This window comes from Entelurus aequoreus, linkage group LG19 (genome assembly GCF_033978785.1).
Source record: "Entelurus aequoreus isolate RoL-2023_Sb linkage group LG19, RoL_Eaeq_v1.1, whole genome shotgun sequence".
Taxonomy (NCBI): Eukaryota; Metazoa; Chordata; class Actinopteri; order Syngnathiformes; family Syngnathidae; genus Entelurus; species Entelurus aequoreus.
The window spans coordinates 3,454,737-3,481,654 of NC_084749.1; the positions used below are offsets into that span (position 1 = coordinate 3,454,737).

The 26,918-nt window shown below is 35.1% G+C and overlaps 2 protein-coding genes across 3 annotated transcripts in view; both read right to left on the reverse strand.

Annotated features, from left to right (window-relative positions):
• The window catches only part of lpla (lipoprotein lipase a), a 743,422-nt gene that overhangs the window by 512,079 nt on the left and 204,425 nt on the right, over positions 1–26,918 (reverse strand). The window lies entirely within an intron of this gene.
• Positions 17,266–26,918, reverse strand: part of hsh2d (hematopoietic SH2 domain containing) — a 39,854-nt gene continuing 30,201 nt past the window's right edge. The window contains exons 7-17 of one of the 2 annotated variants that reach the window (XM_062027664.1): positions 23,440–23,475; positions 23,312–23,370; positions 22,667–22,761; positions 22,448–22,592; positions 22,328–22,382; positions 21,864–22,038; positions 21,044–21,184; positions 19,273–19,397; positions 18,290–18,372; positions 18,062–18,195; positions 17,266–17,881 (exon numbers count right to left, since the gene is read on the reverse strand). In XM_062027664.1, coding sequence (XP_061883648.1) covers positions 22,583–22,592; positions 22,667–22,761; positions 23,312–23,370; positions 23,440–23,475 — 200 coding nt within the window. In that variant the 3' untranslated portion in view covers positions 17,266–17,881; positions 18,062–18,195; positions 18,290–18,372; ... (3 more) ...; positions 22,328–22,382; positions 22,448–22,582. Of the gene's footprint in view, positions 17,882–18,061; positions 18,196–18,289; positions 18,373–19,272; positions 19,398–21,043; positions 21,185–21,863; positions 22,039–22,327; positions 22,383–22,447; positions 22,593–22,666; positions 22,762–23,311; positions 23,371–23,439; positions 23,476–26,918 lie in introns of those variants that run through there. The other variant, XM_062027665.1, reaches the window with a different exon arrangement.

Below are 26,918 nucleotides of genomic sequence, written 5' to 3' on the forward strand. Positions count from 1 at the left end.
AGTGTCTGATCGAGAGAAGGAAAAAGAGGTGATTTTTAGCCACTCTCGATTTTGTACTAAGAAAAAATCCAATTTTTTTTTTTTTTTTTTTCCGTTTTTTTTCTAAGTGTCTGATCGAGAGAATGAAAAAGAGGTGATTTTTAGCCTCTCTCGATTTTGTACTTAGAAAAAATCCAAATTTTTTTTTTTTTTTTTCCGTTTTTTTTCTAAGTGTCTGATCGAGAGAAGGAAAAAGAGGTGATTTTTAGCCTCTCTTGATTTTGTACTTAGAAAAAATCCAATTTTTTTTTTTTTTTTTCTTTTTTTTTTCTAAGTGTCTGATCGAGAGAAGGAAAAATAGGTGATTTTTAGCCTCTCTCGATTTTGTACTTAGAAAAAATCCAAATTATTTTTTATTTTTTTCCGTTTTTTTTCCAAGTGTCTGATCGAGAGAAGGAAAAAGAGGTGATTTTTAGCCTCTCTCGATTTTGTACTTAGAAAAAATCCAAAAATTTTTTATTTTTTTTTCCGTTTTTTTTCTAAGTGTCTGATCGAGAGAAGGAAAAAGAGGTGATTTTTAGCCTCTCTTGATTTTGTACTTAGAAAAAACCCAATTTTTTTTTTTTTTTTCTTTTTTTTTTCTAAGTGTCTGATCGAGAGAAGGAAAAAGAGGTGATTTTTAGCCACTCTCGATTTTGTACTTAGAAAAAATCCAAATTTTTTTTTTTTTTTTTTTCCGTTTTTTTTCTAAGTGTCTGATCGAGAGAAGGAAAAAGAGGTGATTTTTAGCCTCTCTCAATTTTGTACTTAGAAAAAATCCAAATTTTTTTTTTTTTTTTTCCGTTTTTTTTCTAAGTGTCTGATCGAGAGAAGGAAAAAGAGGTGATTTTTAGCCTCTCTTGATTTTGTACTTAGAAAAAATCCAATTTTTTTTTTTCTTTTCTTTTTTTTTTCTAAGTGTCTGATCGAGAGAAGGAAAAAGAGGTGATTTTTAGCCACTCTCGATTTTGTACTTAGAAAAAATCCAAATTTTTTTTTTTTTTTTCCGTTTTTTTTCTAAGTGTCTGATCGAGAGAAGGAAAAAGAGGTGATTTTTAGCCTCTCTCGATTTTGTACTTAGAAAAAATCCAAATTTTTTTTTTTTTTTTTTCCGTTTTTTTTCTAAGTGTCTGATCGAGAGAAGGAAAAAGAGGTGATTTTTAGCCTCTCTTGATTTTGTACTTAGAAAAAATCCAATTTTTTTTTTTTTTTTTTCATTTTTTTTTCTAAGTGTCTGATCGAGAGAAGGAAAAAGAGGTGATTTTTAGCCACTTTCGATTTTGTACTTAGAAAAAATCCAAATTTTTTTTTTTTTCTCCGTTTTTTTTCTATGTGTCTGATCGAGAGAAGGAAAAAGAGGTGATTTTTAGCCTCTCTCGATTTTGTACTTAGAAAAAATCCAAATTTTTTTTTTTTTTTTTCCAGTTTTTTTTCTAAGTGTCTGATCGAGAGAAGGAAAAAGAGGTGATTTTTAGCCTCTCTCGATTTTGTACTTAGAAAAAATCCAAATTTTTTTTTTTTTTTTCCGTTTTTTTTCTAAGTGTCTGATCGAGAGAAGGAAAAAGAGGTGATTTTTAGCCTCTCTTGATTTTGTACTTTGAAAAAATCCAATTTTTTTTTTTTTTTTTTCATTTTTTTTTCTAAGTGTCTGATCGAGAGAAGGAAAAAGAGGTGATTTTTAGCCACTCTCGATTTTGTACTTAGAAAAAATCCAAATTTCTTTTTTTTTTTTCCCGTTTTTTTTCTAAGTGTCTGATCGAGAGAAGGAAAAAGAGGTGATTTTTAGCCACTCTCGATTTTGTACTTAGAAAAAATCCAAATTTTGATTTTTTTTTTTTCCGTTTTTTTTCTAAGTGTCTGATCGAGAGAAGGAAAAAGAGGTGATTTTTAGCCTCTCTCGATTTGTACTTAGAAAAAATCCAAATTTTTTTTTTTTTTTTTCAGTTTTTTTTCTAAGTGTCTGATCGAGAGAAGGAAAAAGAGGTGATTTTTAGCCTCTCTCGATTTTGTACTTAGAAAAAATCCAAATTTTTTTTTTTTTTTTTTCAGTTTTTTTTCTAAGTGTCTGATCGAGAGAAGGAAAAAGGTGATTTTTAGCCTCTCTCGATTTTGTACTTAGAAAAAATCCAAATTTTTTTTTTTTTTTTTTCCGTTTTTTTTCTAAGTGTCTGATCGAGAGAAGGAAAAAGAGGTGATTTTTAGCCTCTCTTGATTTTGTACTTAGAAAAAATCCAATTTTATTTTATTTTTTTCATTTTTTTTTCTAAGTGTCTGATCGAGAGAAGGAAAAAGAGGTGATTTTTAGCCACTCTCGATTTTGTACTTAGAAAAAATCCAAATTTTTTTTTTTTTTTTTTCCGTTTTTTTTCTAAGTGTCTGATCGAGAGAAGGAAAAAGAGGTTATTTTTAGCCTCTCTCGATTTTGTACTTAGAAAAAATCCAAATTTTTTTTTTTTTTTTTTCCGTTTTTTTTCTAAGTGTCTGATCGAGAGAAGGAAAAAGAGGTGATTTTTAGCCTCTCTCGATTTTGTACTTAGAAAAAATCCAATTTTTTTTTTTTTTTTTTCATTTTTTTTTTCTAAGTGTCTGATCGAGAGAAGGAAAAAGAGGTCATTTTTAGCCACTCTCGATTTTGTACTTAGAAAAAATCCAAATTTTTTTTTTTTTTTTTTCCGTTTTTCTTCTAAGTGTCTGATCGAGAGAAGGAAAAAGAGGTGATTTTTAGCCACTCTCGATTTTGTACTTAGAAAAAATCCAAATTTTTTTTTTTTTTTCTCCGTTTTTTTTCTATGTGTCTGATCGAGAGAAGGAAAAAGAGGTGATTTTTAGCCTCTCTCGATTTTGTACTTAGAAAAAATCCAATTTTTTTTTTTTTTTTTTCAGTTTTTTTTCTAAGTGTCTGATCGAGAGAAGGAAAAAGAGGTGATTTTTAGCCTCTCTCGATTTTGTACTTAGAAAAAATCCAATTTTTTTTTTTTTTTTCCCGTTTTTTTTCTAAGTGTCTGATCGAGAGAAGGAAAAAGAGGTGATTTTTAGCCTCTCTTGATTTTGTACTTTGAAAAAATCCAATTTTTTTTTTTTTTTTTCATTTTTTTTTCTAAGTGTCTGATCGAGAGAAGGAAAAAGAGGTGATTTTTAGCCACTCTCGATTTTGTACTTAGAAAAAATCCAATTTTTTTTTTTTTTTTTTCATTTTTTTTTCTAAGTGTCTGATCGAGAGAAGGAAAAAGAGGTGATTTTTAGCCACTCTCGATTTTGTACTTAGAAAAAATCCAAATTTTTTTTTTTTTTTTCCCGTTTTTTTTCTAAGTGTCTGATCGAGAGAAGGAAAAAGAGGTGATTTTTAGCCACTCTCGATTTTGTACTTAGAAAAAATCCAAATTTTGATTTTTTTTTTTTCCGTTTTTTTTCTAAGTGTCTGATCGAGAGAAGGAAAAAGAGGTGATTTTTAGCCTCTCTCGATTTTGTACTTAGAAAAAATCCAAATTTTTTTTTTTTTTTTTCAGTTTTTTTTCTAAGTGTCTGATCGAGAGAAGGAAAAAGAGGTGATTTTTAGCCTCTCTCGATTTTGTACTTAGAAAAAATCCAAATTTTTATTTTTTTTTTTTCAGTTTTTTTTCTAAGTGTCTGATCGAGAGAAGGAAAAAGGTGATTTTTAGCCTCTCTCGATTTTGTACTTAGAAAAAATCCAAATTTTTTTTTTTTTTTTTTCCGTTTTTTTTCTAAGTGTCTGATCGAGAGAAGGAAAAAGAGGTGATTTTTAGCCTCTCTTGATTTTGTACTTAGAAAAAATCCAATTTTATTTTTTTTTTTTCATTTTTTTTTCTAAGTGTCTGATCGAGAGAAGGAAAAAGAGGTGATTTTTAGCCTCTCTCGATTTTGTACTTAGAAAAAATCCAAATTTTTTTTTTTTTTTTCCGTTTTTTTTCTAAGTGTCTGATCGAGAGAAGGAAAAAGAGGTGATTTTTAGCCTCTCTCGATTTTGTACTTAGAAAAAATCCAAATTTTTTTTTTTTTTTTTTCTTTTTTTTTTCTAAGTGTCTGATCGAGAGAAGGAAAAAGAGGTGATTTTTAGCCACTCTCGATTTTGTACTTAGAAAAAATCCAAATTTTTTTTTTTTTTTTTTCCGTTTTTTTTCTAAGTGTCTGATCGAGAGAAGGAAAAAGAGGTGATTTTTAGCCTCTCTCGATTTTGTACTTAGAAAAAATCCAAATTTTTTTTTTTTTTTTTCCGTTTTTTTTCTAAGTGTCTGATCGAGAGAAGGAAAAAGAGGTGATTTTTAGCCTCTCTCGATTTTGTACTTAGAAAAAATCCAATTTTTTTTTTTTTTTTCCATTTTTTTTTCTAAGTGTCTGATCGAGAGAAGGAAAAAGAGGTCATTTTTAGCCACTCTCGATTTTGTACTTAGAAAAAATCCAAATTTTTTTTTTTTTTTTTTCCCTTTTTCTTCTAAGTGTCTGATCGAGAGAAGGAAAAAGAGGTGATTTTTAGCCACTCTCGATTTTGTACTTAGAAAAAATCCAAATTTTTTTTTTTTTTTTTTCCATTTTTTTTCTAAGTGTCTGATCGAGAGAAGGAAAAAGAGGTGATTTTTAGCCTCTCTCGATTTTGTACTTAGAAAAAATCCAAATTTTTTTTTTTTTTTTTTCCGTTTTTTTTCTAAGTGTCTGATCGAGAGAAGGAAAAAGAGGTGATTTTTAGCCTCTCTCGATTTTGTACTTAGAAAAAATCCAAATTTTTTTTTTTTTTTTTTTCATTTTTTTTTCTAAGTGTCTGATCGAGAGAAGGAAAAAGAGGTCATTTTTAGCCACTCTCGATTTTGTACTTAGAAAAAATCCAAATTTTTTTTTTTTTTTTTTCCCTTTTTCTTCTAAGTGTCTGATCGAGAGAAGGAAAAAGAGGTGATTTTTAGCCACTCTCGATTTTGTACTTAGAAAAAATCCAAATTTTTTTTTTTTTTTTTTCCATTTTTTTTCTAAGTGTCTGATCGAGAGAAGGAAAAAGAGGTGATTTTTAGCCTCTCTCGATTTTGTACTTAGAAAAAATCCAAATTTTTTTTTTTTTTTTTTCCGTTTTTTTTCTAAGTGTCTGATCGAGAGAAGGAAAAAGAGGTGATTTTTAGCCTCTCTCGATTTTGTACTTAGAAAAAATCCAAATTTTTTTTTTTTTTTTTTTCATTTTTTTTTCTAAGTGTCTGATCGAGAGAAGGAAAAAGAGGTCATTTTTAGCCACTCTCGATTTTGTACTTAGAAAAAATCCAAATTTTTTTTTTTTTTTTTTCCGTTTTTCTTCTAAGTGTCTGATCGAGAGAAGGAAAAAGAGGTGATTTTTAGCCTCTCTCGATTTTGTACTTAGAAAAAATCCAATTTTTTTTTTTTTTTTTTTTTCCGTTTTTTTTCTAAGTGTCTGATCGAGAGAAGGAAAAAGAGGTGATTTTTAGCCTCTCTCGATTTTGTACTTAGAAAAAATCCAAATTTTTTTTTTTTTTTTTTCCGTTTTTTTTCTAAGTGTCTGATCGAGAGAAGGAAAAAGAGGTGATTTTTAGCCACTCTCGATTTTGTACTTAGAAAAAATCCAATTTTTTTTTTTTTTTTTTTTCCGTTTTTTTTCTAAGTGTCTGATCGAGAGAAGGAAAAAGAGGTGATTTTTAGCCTCTCTCGATTTTGTACTTAGAAAAAATCCAAATTTTTTTTTTTTTTTTTCCGTTTTTTTTCTAAGTGTCTGATCGAGAGAAGGAAAAAGAGGTGATTTTTAGCCTCTCTCGATTTTGTACTTAGAAAAAATCCAAATTTTTTTTTTTTTTTTTCATTTTTTTTTCTAAGTGTCTGATCGAGAGAAGGAAAAAGAGGTGATTTTTAGCCACTCTCGATTTTGTACTTAGAAAAAATCCAAATTTTTTTTTTTTTTTTTTTCAGTTTTTTTTCTAAGTGTCTGATCGAGAGAAGGAAAAAGAGGTGATTTTTAGCCTCTCTCGATTTTGTACTTAGAAAAAATCCAATTTTTTTTTTTTTTTCCGTTTTTTTTCTAAGTGTCTGATCGAGAGAAGGAAAAAGAGGTGATTTTTAGCCTCTCTTGATTTTGTACTTAGAAAAAATCCAAATTTTTTTTTTTTTTTTTTCCGTTTTTTTTCTAAGTGTCTGATCGAGAGAAGGAAAAAGAGGTGATTTTTAGCCTCTCTCGATTTTGTACTTAGAAAAAATCCAAATTTTTATTTTTTTTTTTTCAGTTTTTTTTCTAAGTGTCTGATCGAGAGAAGGAAAAAGAGGTGATTTTTAGCCTCTCTCGATTTTGTACTTAGAAAAAATCCAATTTTTTTTTTTTTTTTTTTCCGTTTTTTTTCTAAGTGTCTGATCGAGAGAAGGAAAAAGAGGTGATTTTTAGCCACTCTCGATTTTGTACTTAGAAAAAATCCAAATTTTTTTTTTTTTTTTTTCCGTTTTTTTTCTAAGTGTCTGATCGAGAGAAGGAAAAAGAGGTGATTTTTAGCCTCTCTCGATTTTGTACTTAGAAAAAATCCAAATTTTTTTTTTTTTTTTTTCAGTTTTTTTTCTAAGTGTCTGATCGAGAGAAGGAAAAAGGTGATTTTTAGCCTCTCTCGATTTTGTACTTAGAAAAAATCCAAATTTTTTTTTTTTTTTTTTCCGTTTTTTTTCTAAGTGTCTGATCGAGAGAAGGAAAAAGAGGTGATTTTTAGCCTCTCTTGATTTTGTACTTAGAAAAAATCCAATTTTATTTTTTTTTTTTCTTTTTTTTTTCTAAGTGTCTGATCGAGAGAAGGAAAAAGAGGTGATTTTTAGCCTCTCTCGATTTTGTACTTAGAAAAAATCCAAATTTTTTTTTTTTTTTTCCGTTTTTTTTCTAAGTGTCTGATCGAGAGAAGGAAAAAGAGGTGATTTTTAGCCTCTCTTGATTTTGTACTTTGAAAAAATCCAATTTTATTTTTTTTTTTCCATTTTTTTTTCTAAGTGTCTGATCGAGAGAAGGAAAAAGAGGTCATTTTTAGCCACTCTCGATTTTGTACTTAGAAAAAATCCAAATTTTTTTTTTTTTTTTTCCCTTTTTCTTCTAAGTGTCTGATCGAGAGAAGGAAAAAGAGGTGATTTTTAGCCACTCTCGATTTTGTACTTAGAAAAAATCCAAATTTTTTTTTTTTTTTTTTCCATTTTTTTTCTAAGTGTCTGATCGAGAGAAGGAAAAAGAGGTGATTTTTAGCCTCTCTCGATTTTGTACTTAGAAAAAATCCAAATTTTTTTTTTTTTTTTTTCCGTTTTTTTTTCTAAGTGTCTGATCGAGAGAAGGAAAAAGAGGTGATTTTTAGCCTCTCTCGATTTTGTACTTAGAAAAAATCCAATTTTTTTTTTTTTTTTTCATTTTTTTTTCTAAGTGTCTGATCGAGAGAAGGAAAAAGAGGTCATTTTTAGCCACTCTCGATTTTGTACTTAGAAAAAATCCAAATTTTTTTTTTTTTTTTTTCCGTTTTTCTTCTAAGTGTCTGATCGAGAGAAGGAAAAAGAGGTGATTTTTAGCCACTCTCGATTTTGTACTTAGAAAAAATCCAAATTTTTTTTTTTTTTTTTTCCGTTTTTTTTCTAAGTGTCTGATCGAGAGAAGGAAAAAGAGGTGATTTTTAGCCTCTCTCGATTTTGTACTTAGAAAAAATCCAATTTTTTTTTTTTTTTTTTTTTCCGTTTTTTTTCTAAGTGTCTGATCGAGAGAAGGAAAAAGAGGTGATTTTTAGCCTCTCTCGATTTTGTACTTAGAAAAAATCCAAATTTTTTTTTTTTTTTTTTCCGTTTTTTTTCTAAGTGTCTGATCGAGAGAAGGAAAAAGAGGTGATTTTTAGCCACTCTCGATTTTGTACTAAGAAAAAATCCAATTTTTTTTTTTTTTTTTTTTCCGTTTTTTTTCTAAGTGTCTGATCGAGAGAAGGAAAAAGAGGTGATTTTTAGCCTCTCTCGATTTTGTACTTAGAAAAAATCCAAATTTTTTTTTTTTTTTTTCCTTTTTTTTTCTAAGTGTCTGATCGAGAGAAGGAAAAAGAGGTGATTTTTAGCCTCTCTCGATTTTGTACTTAGAAAAAATCCAAATTTTTTTTTTTTTTTTTTCATTTTTTTTTCTAAGTGTCTGATCGAGAGAAGGAAAAAGAGGTGATTTTTAGCCACTCTCGATTTTGTACTTAGAAAAAATCCAAATTTTTTTTTTTTTTTTTTCAGTTTTTTTTCTAAGTGTCTGATCGAGAGAAGGAAAAAGAGGTGATTTTTAGCCTCTCTCGATTTTGTACTTAGAAAAAATCCAAATTTTTTTTTTTTTTCCGTTTTTTTTCTAAGTGTCTGATCGAGAGAAGGAAAAAGAGGTGATTTTTAGCCTCTCTTGATTTTGTACTTAGAAAAAATCCAAATTTTTTTTTTTTTTTTTTCCGTTTTTTTTCTAAGTGTCTGATCGAGAGAAGGAAAAAGAGGTGATTTTTAGCCTCTCTCGATTTTGTACTTAGAAAAAATCCAAATTTTTATTTTTTTTTTTTCAGTTTTTTTTCTAAGTGTCTGATCGAGAGAAGGAAAAAGAGGTGATTTTTAGCCTCTCTCGATTTTGTACTTAGAAAAAATCCAATTTTTTTTTTTTTTTTTTTCCGTTTTTTTTCTAAGTGTCTGATCGAGAGAAGGAAAAAGAGGTGATTTTTAGCCACTCTCGATTTTGTACTTAGAAAAAATCCAAATTTTTTTTTTTTTTTTTTCCGTTTTTTTTCTAAGTGTCTGATCGAGAGAAGGAAAAAGAGGTGATTTTTAGCCTCTCTCGATTTTGTACTTAGAAAAAATCCAAATTTTTTTTTTTTTTTTTTCAGTTTTTTTTCTAAGTGTCTGATCGAGAGAAGGAAAAAGGTGATTTTTAGCCTCTCTCGATTTTGTACTTAGAAAAAATCCAAATTTTTTTTTTTTTTTTTTCCGTTTTTTTTCTAAGTGTCTGATCGAGAGAAGGAAAAAGAGGTGATTTTTAGCCTCTCTTGATTTTGTACTTAGAAAAAATCCAATTTTATTTTTTTTTTTTCATTTTTTTTTCTAAGTGTCTGATCGAGAGAAGGAAAAAGAGGTGATTTTTAGCCTCTCTCGATTTTGTACTTAGAAAAAATCCAAATTTTTTTTTTTTTTTTCCGTTTTTTTTCTAAGTGTCTGATCGAGAGAAGGAAAAAGAGGTGATTTTTAGCCTCTCTTGATTTTGTACTTTGAAAAAATCCAATTTTTTTTTTTTTTTTTTCATTTTTTTTTCTAAGTGTCTGATCGAGAGAAGGAAAAAGAGGTGATTTTTAGCCACTCTCGATTTTGTACTTAGAAAAAATCCAAATTTCTTTTTTTTTTTTCCCGTTTTTTTTCTAAGTGTCTGATCGAGAGAAGGAAAAAGAGGTGATTTTTAGCCACTCTCGATTTTGTACTTAGAAAAAATCCAAATTTTGATTTTTTTTTTTTCCGTTTTTTTTCTAAGTGTCTGATCGAGAGAAGGAAAAAGAGGTGATTTTTAGCCTCTCTCGATTTTGTACTTAGAAAAAATCCAAATTTTTTTTTTTTTTTTTCAGTTTTTTTTCTAAGTGTCTGATCGAGAGAAGGAAAAAGAGGTGATTTTTAGCCTCTCTCGATTTTGTACTTAGAAAAAATCCAAATTTTTTTTTTTTTTTTTTCAGTTTTTTTTCTAAGTGTCTGATCGAGAGAAGGAAAAAGGTGATTTTTAGCCTCTCTCGATTTTGTACTTAGAAAAAATCCAAATTTTTTTTTTTTTTTTTTCCGTTTTTTTTCTAAGTGTCTGATCGAGAGAAGGAAAAAGAGGTGATTTTTAGCCTCTCTTGATTTTGTACTTAGAAAAAATCCAATTTTATTTTATTTTTTTCATTTTTTTTTCTAAGTGTCTGATCGAGAGAAGGAAAAAGAGGTGATTTTTAGCCACTCTCGATTTTGTACTTAGAAAAAATCCAAATTTTTTTTTTTTTTTTTTCCGTTTTTTTTCTAAGTGTCTGATCGAGAGAAGGAAAAAGAGGTGATTTTTAGCCTCTCTCGATTTTGTACTTAGAAAAAATCCAAATTTTTTTTTTTTTTTTTTCCGTTTTTTTTCTAAGTGTCTGATCGAGAGAAGGAAAAAGAGGTGATTTTTAGCCTCTCTCGATTTTGTACTTAGAAAAAATCCAATTTTTTTTTTTTTTTTTTCATTTTTTTTTTCTAAGTGTCTGATCGAGAGAAGGAAAAAGAGGTCATTTTTAGCCACTCTCGATTTTGTACTTAGAAAAAATCCAAATTTTTTTTTTTTTTTTTTCCGTTTTTCTTCTAAGTGTCTGATCGAGAGAAGGAAAAAGAGGTGATTTTTAGCCACTCTCGATTTTGTACTTAGAAAAAATCCAAATTTTTTTTTTTTTCTCCGTTTTTTTTCTATGTGTCTGATCGAGAGAAGGAAAAAGAGGTGATTTTTAGCCTCTCTCGATTTTGTACTTAGAAAAAATCCAAATTTTATTTTTTTTTTTTTCAGTTTTTTTTCTAAGTGTCTGATCGAGAGAAGGAAAAAGAGGTGATTTTTAGCCTCTCTCGATTTTGTACTTAGAAAAAATCCAATTTTTTTTTTTTTTTTTCCGTTTTTTTTCTAAGTGTCTGATCGAGAGAAGGAAAAAGAGGTGATTTTTAGCCTCTCTTGATTTTGTACTTTGAAAAAATCCAATTTTTTTTTTTTTTTTTTCATTTTTTTTTCTAAGTGTCTGATCGAGAGAAGGAAAAAGAGGTGATTTTTAGCCACTCTCAATTTTGTACTTAGAAAAAATCCAATTTTTTTTTTTTTTTTTTCATTTTTTTTTCTAAGTGTCTGATCGAGAGAAGGAAAAAGAGGTGATTTTTAGCCACTCTCGATTTTGTACTTAGAAAAAATCCAAATTTTTTTTTTTTTTTTCCCGTTTTTTTTCTAAGTGTCTGATCGAGAGAAGGAAAAAGAGGTGATTTTTAGCCACTCTCGATTTTGTACTTAGAAAAAATCCAAATTTTGATTTTTTTTTTTTCCGTTTTTTTTCTAAGTGTCTGATCGAGAGAAGGAAAAAGAGGTGATTTTTAGCCTCTCTCGATTTTGTACTTAGAAAAAATCCAAATTTTTTTTTTTTTTTTTCAGTTTTTTTTCTAAGTGTCTGATCGAGAGAAGGAAAAAGAGGTGATTTTTAGCCTCTCTCGATTTTGTACTTAGAAAAAATCCAAATTTTTTTTTTTTTTTTTTCAGTTTTTTTTCTAAGTGTCTGATCGAGAGAAGGAAAAAGGTGATTTTTAGCCTCTCTCGATTTTGTACTTAGAAAAAATCCAAATTTTTTTTTTTTTTTTTTCCGTTTTTTTTCTAAGTGTCTGATCGAGAGAAGGAAAAAGAGGTGATTTTTAGCCTCTCTTGATTTTGTACTTAGAAAAAATCCAATTTTATTTTTTTTTTTTCATTTTTTTTTCTAAGTGTCTGATCGAGAGAAGGAAAAAGAGGTGATTTTTAGCCTCTCTCGATTTTGTACTTAGAAAAAATCCAATTTTTTTTTTTTTTTTTCCGTTTTTTTTCTAAGTGTCTGATCGAGAGAAGGAAAAAGAGGTGATTTTTAGCCTCTCTCGATTTTGTACTTAGAAAAAATCCAAATTTTTTTTTTTTTTTTTTCTTTTTTTTTTCTAAGTGTCTGATCGAGAGAAGGAAAAAGAGGTGATTTTTAGCCACTCTCGATTTTGTACTTAGAAAAAATCCAAATTTTTTTTTTTTTTTTTTCCGTTTTTTTTCTAAGTGTCTGATCGAGAGAAGGAAAAAGAGGTGATTTTTAGCCTCTCTCGATTTTGTACTTAGAAAAAATCCAAATTTTTTTTTTTTTTTTTTCCGTTTTTTTTCTAAGTGTCTGATCGAGAGAAGGAAAAAGAGGTGATTTTTAGCCTCTCTCGATTTTGTACTTAGAAAAAATCCAATTTTTTTTTTTTTTTTCCATTTTTTTTTCTAAGTGTCTGATCGAGAGAAGGAAAAAGAGGTCATTTTTAGCCACTCTCGATTTTGTACTTAGAAAAAATCCAAATTTTTTTTTTTTTTTTTTCCCTTTTTCTTCTAAGTGTCTGATCGAGAGAAGGAAAAAGAGGTGATTTTTAGCCACTCTCGATTTTGTACTTAGAAAAAATCCAAATTTTTTTTTTTTTTTTTTCCATTTTTTTTCTAAGTGTCTGATCGAGAGAAGGAAAAAGAGGTGATTTTTAGCCTCTCTCGATTTTGTACTTAGAAAAAATCCAAATTTTTTTTTTTTTTTTTTCCGTTTTTTTTCTAAGTGTCTGATCGAGAGAAGGAAAAAGAGGTGATTTTTAGCCTCTCTCGATTTTGTACTTAGAAAAAATCCAATTTTTTTTTTTTTTTTTCATTTTTTTTTCTAAGTGTCTGATCGAGAGAAGGAAAAAGAGGTCATTTTTAGCCACTCTCGATTTTGTACTTAGAAAAAATCCAAATTTTTTTTTTTTTTTTTTTCCGTTTTTCTTCTAAGTGTCTGATCGAGAGAAGGAAAAAGAGGTGATTTTTAGCCACTCTCGATTTTGTACTTAGAAAAAATCCAATTTTTTTTTTTTTTTTTTCCGTTTTTTTTCTAAGTGTCTGATCGAGAGAAGGAAAAAGAGGTGATTTTTAGCCTCTCTCGATTTTGTACTTAGAAAAAATCCAATTTTTTTTTTTTTTTTTTTTTCCGTTTTTTTTCTAAGTGTCTGATCGAGAGAAGGAAAAAGAGGTGATTTTTAGCCTCTCTCGATTTTGTACTTAGAAAAAATCCAAATTTTTTTTTTTTTTTTTTTCGTTTTTTTTCTAAGTGTCTGATCGAGAGAAGGAAAAAGAGGTGATTTTTAGCCACTCTCGATTTTGTACTTAGAAAAAATCCAATTTTTTTTTTTTTTTTTTTTCCGTTTTTTTTCTAAGTGTCTGATCGAGAGAAGGAAAAAGAGGTGATTTTTAGCCTCTCTCGATTTTGTACTTAGAAAAAATCCAAATTTTTTTTTTTTTTTTTCCGTTTTTTTTCTAAGTGTCTGATCGAGAGAAGGAAAAAGAGGTGATTTTTAGCCTCTCTCGATTTTGTACTTAGAAAAAATCCAAATTTTTTTTTTTTTTTTTTCATTTTTTTTTCTAAGTGTCTGATCGAGAGAAGGAAAAAGAGGTGATTTTTAGCCACTCTCGATTTTGTACTTAGAAAAAATCCAAATTTTTTTTTTTTTTTTTTTCAGTTTTTTTTCTAAGTGTCTGATCGAGAGAAGGAAAAAGAGGTGATTTTTAGCCTCTCTCGATTTTGTACTTAGAAAAAATCCAAATTTTTTTTTTTTTTCCGTTTTTTTTCTAAGTGTCTGATCGAGAGAAGGAAAAAGAGGTGATTTTTAGCCTCTCTTGATTTTGTACTTAGAAAAAATCCAAATTTTTTTTTTTTTTTTTCCGTTTTTTTTCTAAGTGTCTGATCGAGAGAAGGAAAAAGAGGTGATTTTTAGCCTCTCTCGATTTTGTACTTAGAAAAAATCCAAATTTTTATTTTTTTTTTTTCAGTTTTTTTTCTAAGTGTCTGATCGAGAGAAGGAAAAAGAGGTGATTTTTAGCCTCTCTCGATTTTGTACTTAGAAAAAATCCAATTTTTTTTTTTTTTTTTTTCCGTTTTTTTTCTAAGTGTCTGATCGAGAGAAGGAAAAAGAGGTGATTTTTAGCCACTCTCGATTTTGTACTTAGAAAAAATCCAAATTTTTTTTTTTTTTTTTTCCGTTTTTTTTCTAAGTGTCTGATCGAGAGAAGGAAAAAGAGGTGATTTTTAGCCTCTCTCGATTTTGTACTTAGAAAAAATCCAATTTTTTTTTTTTTTTTTTCATTTTTTTTTCTAAGTGTCTGATCGAGAGAAGGAAAAAGAGGTGATTTTTAGCCTCTCTCGATTTTGTACTTAGAAAAAATTCAAATTTTTTTTTTTTTTTTTTCCGTTTTTTTTCTAAGTGTCTGATCGAGAGAAGGAAAAAGAGGTGATTTTTAGCCACTCTCGATTTTGTACTTAGAAAAAATCCAATTTTTTTTTTTTTTTTTTTCCGTTTTTTTTTTTAGTGTCTGATCGAGAGAAGGAAAAAGAGGTGATTTTTAGCCTCTCTCGATTTTGTACTTAGAAAAAATCCAAATTTTTTTTTTTTTTTTTTCCGTTTTTTTTCTAAGTGTCTGATCGAGAGAAGGAAAAAGAGGTGATTTTTAGCCTCTCTCGATTTTGTACTTAGAAAAAATCCAAATTTTTTTTTTTTTTTTTCTTTTTTTTTTTAAGTGTCTGATCGAGAGAAGGAAAAAGAGGTGATTTTTAGCCACTCTCGATTTTGTACTTAGAAAAAATCCAAATTTTTTTTTTTTTTTTTTCCGTTTTTTTTCTAAGTGTCTGATCGAGAGAAGGAAAAAGAGGTGATTTTTAGCCACTCTCGATTTTGTACTTAGAAAAAATCCAATTTTTTTTTTTTTTTTTTCCGTTTTTTTTCTAAGTGTCTGATCGAGAGAAGGAAAAAGAGGTGATTTTTAGCCTCTCTTGATTTTGTACTTATAAAAAATACAATTTTTTTTTTTTTTTTTCTTTTTTTTTTCTAAGTGTCTGATCGAGAGAAGGAAAAAGAGGTGATTTTTAGCCACTCTCGATTTTGTACTTAGAAAAAATCCAATTTTTTTTTTTTTTTTTTCCCGTTTTTTTTCTAAGTGTCTGATCGAGAGAATGAAAAAGAGGTGATTTTTAGCCTCTCTCGATTTTGTACTTAGAAAAAATCCAAATTTTTTTTTTTTTTTTTTCCGTTTTTTTTCTAAGTGTCTGATCGAGAGAAGGAAAAAGAGGTGATTTTTAGCCTCTCTTGATTTTGTACTAAGAAAAAATCCAATTTTTTTTTTTTTTTTTTCTTTTTTTTTTCTAAGTGTCTGATCGAGAGAAGGAAAAAGAGGTGATTTTTAGCCTCTCTCGATTTTGTACTTAGAAAAAATCCAAATTTTTTATTTTTTTTTTTCCGTTTTTTTTCCAAGTGTCTGATCGAGAGAAGGAAAAAGAGGTGATTTTTAGCCTCTCTCGATTTTGTACTTAGAAAAAATCCAAAAAATTTTTATTTTTTTTTCAGTTTTTTTTCTAAGTGTCTGATCGAGAGAAGGAAAAAGAGGTGATTTTTAGCCTCTCTCGATTTTGTACTTAGAAAAAATCCAAATGTTTTTTGTTTTTTTTTCCGTTTTTTTTCTAAGTGTCTGATCGAGAGAAGGAAAAAGAGGTGATTTTTAGCCTCTCTCGATTTTGTACTTAGAAAAAATCCAAATTTTTTATTTTTTTTTTTCCGTTTTTTTTCCAAGTGTCTGATCGAGAGAAGGAAAAAGAGGTGATTTTTAGCCTCTCTCGATTTTGTACTTAGAAAAAATCCAAAAAATTTTTATTTTTTTTTCAGTTTTTTTTCTAAGTGTCTGATCGAGAGAAGGAAAAAGAGGTGATTTTTAGCCTCTCTCGATTTTGTACTTAGAAAAAATCCAAATGATTTTTGTTTTTTTTTCCGTTTTTTTTCTAAGTGTCTGATCGAGAGAAGGAAAAAGAGGTGATTTTTAGCCTCTCTTGATTTTGTACTTAGAAAAAATCTAATTTTTTTTTTTTTTTTTTCATTTTTTTTTCTAAGTGTCTGATCGAGAGAAGGAAAAAGAGGTGATTTTTAGCCACTGTCGATTTTGTACTTAGAAAAAATCCAAATTTTTTTTTTTTTTTTTTTCCGTTTTTTTTCTAAGTGTCTGATCGAGAGAAGGAAAAAGAGGTGATTTTTAGCCACTCTCGATTTTGTACTTAGAAAAAATCCAAATTTATTTTTTTTTTTTTCCGTTTTTTTTCTAAGTGTCTGATCGAGAGAAGGAAAAAGAGGTGATTTTTAGCCTCTCTCGATTTTGTACTTAGAAAAAATCCAAATTTTTTTTTTTTTTTTTTCCGTTTTTTTTCTAAGTGTCTGATCGAGAGAAGGAAAAAGAGGTGATTTTTAGCCTCTCTTGATTTTGTACTTAGAAAAAATCCAATTTTTTTTTTTTTTTTTTCATTTTTTTTTCTAAGTGTCTGATCGAGAGAAGGAAAAAGAGGTGATTTTTAGCCACTCTCGATTTTGTACTTAGAAAAAATCCAAATTTTTTTTTTTTTTTTCTCCGTTTTTTTTCTAAGTGTCTGATCGAGAGAAGGAAAAAGAGGTGATTTTTAGCCTCTCTCGATTTTGTACTTAGAAAAAATCCAAATTTTTTTTTTTTTCCTCTTTGTTTACAAAAGGAACGGATAAAGAAAATTTTTGTTTTTACAAAGCGAACGCATTTTTGTTTCGCAAACCATTTTCACTACCATCTACACCAGCGGCATTAAAATTATAATTTCAAATAATGTCACGATGGTACGATGGTGCACGGCTTCCTGTTTGGTCGGGGCGAAGGCGCGGACCGGGACAGCAGGCTGCGCCTCCAGAGTGGCCTACTTATCAAGAGGACCATTATGATGACCATCAGGATTATTATGATTATGAGGATAATTTTCCTGAGCCGCACGAGCAGCTGCCCCCAATGACTTATGCGGATGTGGTACGGGGATACCTCAATTCCCTTCCCGTTCGCCCCTACCCGCAGACACGCCGCCATTTTGAAGACGAATTCCAAGAGGAGCGCGCCAGCGCCCCCCAGTGGAATGATGGGTGGAACACACGCCCAGCACAAAATAACTTTGTGCCTTCAAGACATCACTCTCCTGGATATTTGAGACCACATTTTTCACCTCCAAGACGTCCCCGCAATCCTCCTCGTCCACTCGGGAGGCGCCAGGACTCTTCCAGGAGGGAGGGGCCGCGTCAATATTCCAGCAGAGACAGGGACTTTGTACCTTCAAGGCAATATGTCTTACCTGAATATTCACCTCAAGGACGTCCCCGCGTTCCTCCCCGTCCCAAGAAGAAGGGCAAAAAGGGCAAGAAGCAACAGAACGCTTCTCGGAAGAAGGCACCCCCGGACAATTCCCCAATTTCCATGGAGGGGAATTTAAAAGCCCAGTGTTTTTATAACATTGTTAAAATCACACATCACCTTATCAATGTTACTAAAGACACCTACCCCCAATCCATAATAAAAATGCGTGAGACGCTGGCCACTATGATTAAACCAGCGGTCACCAACATTGAGATTGAGGTTTTGATCAGGGCCAATGCCAATACTTGGGCATCAACAACTGTCGAAATTTTAAGACAACATTACATGACACTCTGGAAAAAGAATTGGGCAAGATAACCAGTTTTATTCACGAGAGTTGGAGACCCGCTTTTGAGCTGGCTGTTACATGGGCAAAAAAACACTTGGGGAAAAGATTGTTGGGGGACACCCTCAAGCAGGCCGAGGCCCTCATTGTCGCAGCCTTTGCCGACCCCTCTGTCAACGCTGGGGGGGCACGCCCGGCCCAGCCCTTACCAGTCCAGGCTGCCACCCCGGCACCGGAGGTGGTACACCCGGCCCGGTCTATACCGGTCCAGACTACCACCCTGGTATCGGTGGGTACCCTCACTGACCCTATGGGCCCAGTTGGGGCTCCTGACTTGGCACGGGCAAGAAGCCCCCCAGCTCAGATAGTCACTCGGGCTTCGGTGGCTACCAGCACCGACGCTGTCGCCCCAGATTGGTCTCCCGAGGCGGACCGTCCAGCAATCCCTCCAATCCGGATGGCCCCCATCTTCCTTCCTCGCCGGCCGCCGACTCCTGCAGTGGCGGAACCTCCCAAGGAGCAGAGGATGACCACGCGCCGAGCTCCGGACAGCAGACCCGCCGAAGACAGCATCGGTGAGGATCTCCCGACCCGGCCCATTCCTGCACGCCGCAGGCTACTTCCTCTGGGATCACCTGCAAGACAAGACACACAGGATACCCCCACTCAGACCGAGGACGACGATGAATCACCACGTGGGTCCACAGTCTCTGGGCAAAACAACACCCAGGATACCCCCACAAGTGGGTTCACAGTCTCCGGGGAAAGCAAAACCCAGGAGACCCCCACTCAGACTGAGTACTACGGTTACTCACCAATGGGGCCCACGCTTCATTCGCCCCTCCTCATTGATCTTCAGGACCAGGAACAGGGACAGGATCTTGCTTCGATGCTGTCCCCAAGCATCTCTCCTGTGGCCGCCGCTACCCCCGTCTCATCCCCGCTCCAGCTTCACATGGAAGAGGAGACGACACCACAAGGTGAATTTTCACCACAGGGGCCCACACTTTCCGGGACCCCTAGGGAGGACTGTGAAGACTCACCTTCATACCTTTTGCGGAAGACGCTCCCTGGGGAGATGCTTCCTCAGGAGTCCCCCGATTGGTCACATTTGTTCCCCGGGACACTAAAAAAGAAACCACATGGGGAGCCTTTGGTCCCAGGTACTCCACACCTGTCTATTTCAGATTGTGTCCAGTTGGTAGAGGATGTTACCCGCTCCTCCCCCCGTAGACCCACTAGACATATGGGCTCTCAGAGGAGGATGATTGATTGGAAGTTGTCGGCCACCAAGAAGTACTTGATGATCGGCGACTGCAATCTCTCTCATCTTCCTCCTTTTTATATCGACGACCTTCAGATCGATAGTTACCCGGACGCCAATTTTCGACACGCGGAGGCCATCCTGCGCAAAACCATAATTGCTGTCCCGGTGGAAGTGTTGGTACTTTCCTTTGGGATCCATCACCGTGAGCAGAAAGTGAAGGAGACTGCTATTAAGCAGCTCCAAGGGGCACTCAGGGCAGCCGCGCTTACCTTCCCACGGGCCCGAGTGCTAATCCCCCTGATCAATTTTTCGGCAGCCCTGCCCGCTGAGCAAAAAGCCAACCTTGGGCTGCTGAATCTTTGCATCAGGAACAATTACGCTCACATCCTGGCTCTCGACGGCCGGGACTTTGAGACCCAACCTGACCTGATCCACTGGACTCAGGACACTGCCAAGTTGATGCTCAAGCACTGGCTTGAGTTTTTAAACTTGGCATCCCCATAATCCCGTTGGTTCGGGGGGGTAATAAGAACGTGATAAATTTGGCCCGTAATTTCACGCCAACCCCGTCACACATCTCCCTCCTTAATAAGGGCCTCAACTTTATTCCTTCCACTAACCTCAGTAGCGACTGGCATCATCAACTTCAATTTGACCTCCAGCGCTTCCATAGACGTGTCAAACTTGAGGTGTATTATGAGAATCAAGATTCTCCAGGACCCACACCTTTCACAGCCCGCTCCGGCTGGGAGCCCTCACCTGGACTTATGCCTCCGGAATTCCAGGCTATGGTCCGGTCCGATGGGCTTTCCGTGTCCGGTTCGGGCTGCGCACCTGCGGTCGCTCCCAATTTGACACGGGAAGAAGTTGAGGCCCTTCAAAATCTAAAAAGAAACAAGCACATTGTCATCAAACCAGCTGACAAGGGGAGTGCTGTTGTCATTTTTGACAGGTCACAATATCTATGGGAGGGTTCCGGCAGTTGAGTGACATGACGTATTACAAACCACTGCCGGAACCAATTTATCCCCAGACCATCCCCATGGTAGGCAAGATTCTGGATAATCTTCGCCTCAAAAAATGTATAAATTTTAAACAACAGAGGTATCTCATGGGGGAGCGTGATCCTCGCCCCCGCAGGTTTTACATGCTCCCTAAAATTCACAAGGAGCCAGACAAGTGGAGCAAGCCCCACGAGATCCCTCCGGGCCGCCCCATTGTGTCTGACTGCGGCAGCGAGACGTACAGAACGGCAGAGTTTATCCACCATTTTTTAACTCCGCTCCCCGTTCTGCACGACAGCTACCTCAGAGATACCTATGACTTTATAGATCAAATCAAGAATGTGAACATTCCCCCAGATGCCATCCTGTTCACCATAGACATTGACAGCCTGTATACAAACATGGACATCCATGAGGGTATTCAGGCTGTCAAAAATGTCTTCTACAAGTACCGCGACGTCAGCAGGCCCGAGAAGGAGATTCTACAGCTCCTTGAAATTAATTTGAGGAGAAACGACTTTGAGTTTGACGGTCGTTTCTACCTCCAAATTAAGGGCACTGCTATGGGCAAGAAATTTGCACCGGCGTATGCCAACATTTTTATGGCAGAGTGGGAGACCTCTGCTTTGGCCGCCTGCCCAAAACGTCCCCTTTATTATTTTCGGTACCTGGATGACATCTGGGGTGTTTGGACGCATTCCAGTGAGGAGTTCAGCGTGTTTTTGAACACGCTTAACACTCACAACAAAAATATCACCATCAAGTCGACCATTAGCAGTACTTCTGTCGACTTTTTGGACACCACTACATTCAAGGGTCCCGACTTTGCTATTACGCAACACTTGGACATCCGGGTGTTCTTCAAGGAGACCGACACCCATGCGCTCCTTTACAGAAGCAGCTTCCACCCCACGCATACTTTTGCGGGGTTGGTGAAATCCCAATTATTGAGGTTTCATCGTATCTGCACCAGACGGGAGGACTTCCTGGGGGCCTCGAGGACCCTCTTTTCTGCTCTGATGAGGAGGGGCTATTCCAGGTCCTTCCTCAGACGGCAGTTGAGGGGCTTCTTGGACCCTAGGGGACCTCCCCCTGGGACAGACATGATTCCTCTGATCACCACCTACTCTCCTTCGGCTGCGCGGGCCGCCTGGAAGGTCAAAAACCACTTCCGGGTCTTTGTGGAGAGTAGTGGGAGGCTGCCTGGTCGCTATGTGGTGCCGGCCTACCGCAAGAACCCCAACTTGAAGGATCAGTTGGTCAGGGCCAGGGTCTGCTCATTGAGAGACCCGCCCTCCACCAAGAGGGACGCCCTTGTCCGCCACTCACAATGGTTGGTGAACCCCCATAACCGCAAGGTTTTCCAGCCGTTGTGCCGTGGCGGCCGACATACACAGAACTGTGTGTATGTCATTCGTTGTCAGCAATGTGGGTGTATGTACGTGGGCGAGACGGGCAATACCTTAGCCAGGAGATTCGCCCAGCACAAATACAACATTGTTAGACAAAAAAATACCAACACTCACCTGGTTCAGCATTTCCTCCTGCACGGATGGTCTTCCGTCCGGGTGACTGTCGCAGAGACGGATCCTAAATGGAGCCTCGCCCAACGTCACAGGGCAGAGCTCCTGTGGATCTCCAAATTGGGCACCAGACATCCGGGGGGCCTAAATGAGATGTAAGTGTCAGTCCGTTGGATTGTAGACGGACAGTGCACATTCCCTTCTCCTAACCCTAACCCTAACCCCTCCCCCAACCCTAACCCTAACCCTAACCCCTCCCCCAACCCTAACCCTAACCCCAACCCTAACCCTAACCCTAACCCTAACCCTAAATCCTTACCATAAACCTAACCCTAACCCTAACCCTAACCCTAACCCTAACCCTAACCCTTCCAGTGGGTTCTGCGTCTGGCGGGGCGTCGCCTTGGCGGGGAGTTGATGGACCGAGCACAAACCCCTCCCCCTCTCTCTCTCTCTCTCTCTCTATCGCTCTTTCTTTCTTAATCCCCCAAAAACCTAACCCTAACCCTAACCCTAACCCTAACCCCTAAACCCTAACCCTAACCCTAACCCCTAACCCTAACCCTAACCCCTAAACCCTAACCCTAACCCTAACCCCTAACCCCTAACCCTAACCCTAACACATTTAACCCCTAACCCTAACCCTAACCCTAACCCTAACCCAAACGTATGTTTGTATACTGACTAAAAAAACTATGCGTACATATGTACACATATGTATATATGTATACATATACATATGTTTAAATATGTATACGTACACATATGTATATGTATACTTATGCACACACATTACTGTAGATGAAACTTAACATGTTCCTACCTTTAAGACCTGTGTTTCCGATCTGTCCGTCCGCTCTTATCATCCCAGGAATTCCTCAAGAACCAGGCAAACCATGTGGTCCTTGTGGAAGCGTTGATCCCGGAGGTCCAGGAGAGCTGGGGGGGGTCCCATGGCACAGCCCTTTTAGTGCTCACTGCTACTGCTGCCAGCCTCTCTGTCACAACAGAGATTGATTTAGAAACTGTATAATGTGGAGAATAAAAAATATACTGTACATACATCTTATACACAATAACTCTAATTCCAGTACTTCCTATAAAACCCTAACCATTCCCTCGCCACTACATCTCCACACATCTTCCTACATGTATGGTTTTGATTTGATTTTGGCTAATTTATACTTTTGACAGATAGAACTGATACTTTACATATTAAATAGAATTGTTGTTTACAATAACAAGCAAATTATTATTTTGGGGGGGGGTTTGAGTATGAAAGCTCACCTTGCAACATTCTTAGCCCCACATCAATAACATGCTGCTCAGATGTATCTTGTCCCTGAAGAGAAGAACATTGTGTAAAAGTGACAACCATTACATTTCCCAGACAGGAAGTGGACTCACCGGTGGACCCTCAATACTCGGCATGCCAGGCACTCCTCTCATGCCGTTCAACCCCCAAGGACCAGGCAGTCCAAGGGGTCCTAGATCACCTGGCTTCCCAGTCTCCAGTTGGACCGTTATGTCCAAGGTCTTCCCTCACTCTGTGCTGCAAACAAATGTAGGCTGAATACAAGTGCATGAAGTGTATATTTACCTAACACATGATCATACACAACTCACCTGTCCTTTAGGGCCAGATTCTCCAGACATACCCTGTCACAAACAAACAACAAACAACTCACCTGTCCTTTAGGGCCAGATTCTCCAGACATACCCTGTCACAAACAATCATGAGTTACTGATTTTAATGATTGTAGGCTCTGGTCCTTTAGGTTTGTTTTCCTCGTTTAGTTATAAGCACAGCATCAAGAAACGGTTGTGTTTATACATGTAGAGTTCAACTATGAAAAAGTTTGAATGCAGCGTTAAAAGATTGTCCAACAATAGTCTGTACAAAAACATGCAGAATGAGGGTTCCTACTAGTTGCGGGGGAAAAAATACTGAAACACAAAGACTCTCTTTTTTTTTTAAAGTACTATTAATTTATAATCTATACAAGATTCATTTCTGCTCAGCTATTCATTAAAACTAAACCAGGGATGTCCAAAACTTTACCACAAAGGGCCGCACACTGAAAAGTTATCGAATGTAGGGGCCATTTTGATATTTGTTGTTTTTAACACCTTAAAGTCTTTCCTTGAGGATTGTTAAAAGTCCTAGGGACCCAAAAGGGGTCTCAGTCAAATAATATATTATTTGTCTTTGCTTTCAACATTGAAATATTAATAGGTCAACTTCAGAAAGTCCAAAATGACTGTTCTTACCTTTTCACCTTTCTCACCAGCCATCCCCTCCACACCAGGGTCTCCCTTCAAGCAGAAAACTGAATATTTGTTAGTGTTTCATGAAAGAATGAAGGCTCCAATCATTCACAAACAAAAGTGATACTCACAATGTCTCCTTTGGGTCCACCTCTTCCTTGGAAGCCCTTTGAATGACAAGAGACAAACTTATACATGTATGACATGGTGGAGTTAAAAATATACTGTAAATACATCTCATACACAATAACTAATTCCAGTACTTTCTATAAAACACTACCTTTAGGAGAAAGTGTAAGTATTGATGCCCTACTCTTTAGGACAGAAATACTTGTATAATTCACTTTAGACCTTTAGAAGAACATATAAGTATTGATGTACTACAGTACAAGGACAGAAACACTTATATAAAATCATTTTGACCTTTAGGGGAAAGTGTAAGTATTGATGGACAGAAACACTTACATACAATCTTTACAAAAAAGTGTATGTATTGATGTACTGAAATACTTATATAGTATACTACCTTTAGGAGAAAGTGTAAGTATTGATGTGCAAGGACAGAATCACTTATATAATATACTATCTTTAGAAGAAGTGTAAGTATTGATGTACTGAAATACTTACATAATATACTACTTTAGAAGAAAGTATGCATTGATGTATTACAGTACAAGGACATAATTACTTATATAATATACTATCTTTAGAAGAAAGTGTATATACATGCGTATATGCTAGTTTTAGGAGTATTGATGTACTACAGTACAAGGATAGAAACACATACTGTATTTCCAAGACAGTGTATGTACTACAGTACAAGGACAAAAATACTTATATAATATACCAAGTTTAAAAGACAGCATAATGGGTTAGGGTTAGGCCGCCGTGAGCTGAGACTGTCTCTACACAAGTCTCAGTATGTAATGTTATAAATGGCATCAACGCGCTAGTGACACAAGATTTGAAGTGGTTTACGCTATATATATCCACCTCTCTGCAATTGGTGAGATATATACTACTCACAAGGGTGATTTGGCTGAAGATAAGGTGCCTCGAATGCCGAGTGGCCCATCGTTCCCCTGCAAACATGCCACAACGCGGATCAAAGTCATCTAAACGCGTCCGTGGTCAATTGTCCTCTAGTGATTTGGACAAAAATACAACGTTTAGTCCGGACGATCGAAAAATGTTGCAAGCTATGGTTGAAAAACTTGGAAAACTGTACATTTTGGATGAACTAAAAACTGACGTTTCAGAACTGTAAAAAATCAGTCGAGTACAATCACGCCGAAATGGTGGAGATAAAAAAGGAACAGACAACGCTAAAAGTTGAGTTAAAAAGCCTGAAACTCAAAAAAACTAAACTGACAACGGAGAGCGAGAAATTAAAGGCGGACTTGTTGGAACTCCGCTGCAGGAGCATGCGGGACAAGCTGCTGATCATGAAGATGTAGGAGAGACTTACAGTATCATGGAGAACCTCGTCAGAGCCTTTCTGAAGGAGCAACTCGGCATCTCGGAGGAACAAGTCAAGAGGATCCAAATGCAACGAGCACACAGGATTGGCAAACGCAAAGAGGATGCTAGACCGAGACCTATGCTTGTAAAGATTACTAACTCCAAATGCAAAGGCGGAGTGCTTGCTCTCTCCAGAAGACTGAAAGGTACTACATTCTTCATGACCAGCCAATACCCAGTCGAGGTGGTGGAGAAACCACATAAGTTAATTCCAATTATGAAGTCCTTTAGAGTGTCCGCCCTGAGATGGGTAGGTTGAGAGTTCAAACCCCGGCCGAGTCATACCAAAGACTATAAAAATGGGAGCCATTACCTCCCTGCTTGGCACTCAGCATCAAGGCTTGGAATTGGGGGTTAAATCACCAAAAATTATTCCCGGGCGCGGCCACCGCTGCTGCTCACTGCTCCCCTCACCTCCCAGGGGGTGATCAAGGGTGATGGGTCAAATGCAGAGAATAATTTCACCACACCAAGTATGTGTGTGTGTGACAATCATTGGTGCTTTAACTTTAGGCAGAAAGGACAACAAGCTTGTCTTGTTTTCGATAAACTGTACGTTAACGGTGAGCTGTACAGAAGCATGTGAGGAACAATAATGTTGAGCAGTGATTGCGTCATCATGACATCGCCATGGTGACAACTTGACGGATATGAATTGACATTTCGTTTTGGAGCTTTTTAGTTTATTCTGGGACTGGACAATGTAGTTAGATGTTGGGAAACGGTCAGCAAATAATATATGTTGGGGTGTACGTGTCGTGTGTGCTGTGGTGTGAATGGTGTGTCTGTGGCTTTATTAGAGGGGATCTTGGTTTCCTGGGAAATAGCAGGTGATGCTGCAGTTTTTAGTTACACGATTTCCATGTCTATGAAACTTATGGTGTTAAGACATTCAATCAAATATATAATGAATTTACTCAGGTCATGTGGTTTATAGGAACGATAATGAAGTTGGAATAATTAGTTATAATTGCAATGGTCTTACTTATCTTTATCTTGCAGACAACAGAAAAAAAAAAACTTATATTTATGTGGCTGAAGGAAAAAAAACAAGTTATATATTTTGTGTTCAAAATATGCATTCAACAAATTTAGATGAAGAAAAATGGGGAAACGAATGGGATGGTCCGATTTTCTTTTCACATGGTCACAGAAATTCAAAAGGTGTTATGATTTTGATAAAATTATGTTTTAATTTTCAATTTAACTCTATAGAAAAAGACTCACAAGGACGCTGGTTAATATTAAATATGATTATTCAGGGTCAAAAGATGTGTGTGTTGAATGTGTGTGGGCCAAATGTTGATGAACCTTCCTTTTTTTAAATAAGTGAATGTAGTAGAATTTCTGACCTTTGAACTATATTTCGTGTCTATTAAGAATGTCTGCTCATTTCATTTCTCTTCTATTCTATACCATTGAATAGACCAGATGTAGGACAAAGTTGAATATGAAGTCGTGCCGACCAGTCTACAAAATATTTTGATTGTCTAAGCATGACTAAGGGATTCAAGGAGGTTGCAAAACAAACATGTTGAAAACAACGGGACCTTGACGCATGAGGGAAACAGATAAAAATGGCCAGGAAACCAGGACTCTAGGAGATTGCTTGATTCGTGTGTCCTCCGGAGGACGTCTGTTTGTTTGTCTGCAGGGACAGCTCAATCCAACTTGCACTTTTGACTATGGGTAAATAAACCTTTTGTACTAAACTCACTTTTGTTGCTGTTTAAGCGTCGGACAATCCACTACAAGAACAAGGGGACATTATTACTGTGGGGGATTTTAATGTGTCCTTGGATAAAGTTCTGGACCGAAAAGGGAATTCTTCAATGGATTATCATCCTCAATCTTTACAAAAGATTCAAAATATTATGGGTGCATTTGATTTAATTGATATCTGGAGATTCAAAAATCCTAGGTTTGTACAGTATACATGGAGAAGACGTATTGACTATTTTATTGATATCATTTTCATTGCTAAACAAAGTGACTGCAATATCAATCGATGATAAATTGCGTTCTGATCATAATTGTATAGTATTAAATATTGCAATTGAAGATAATACATGTGGGCCCAAATATTGGA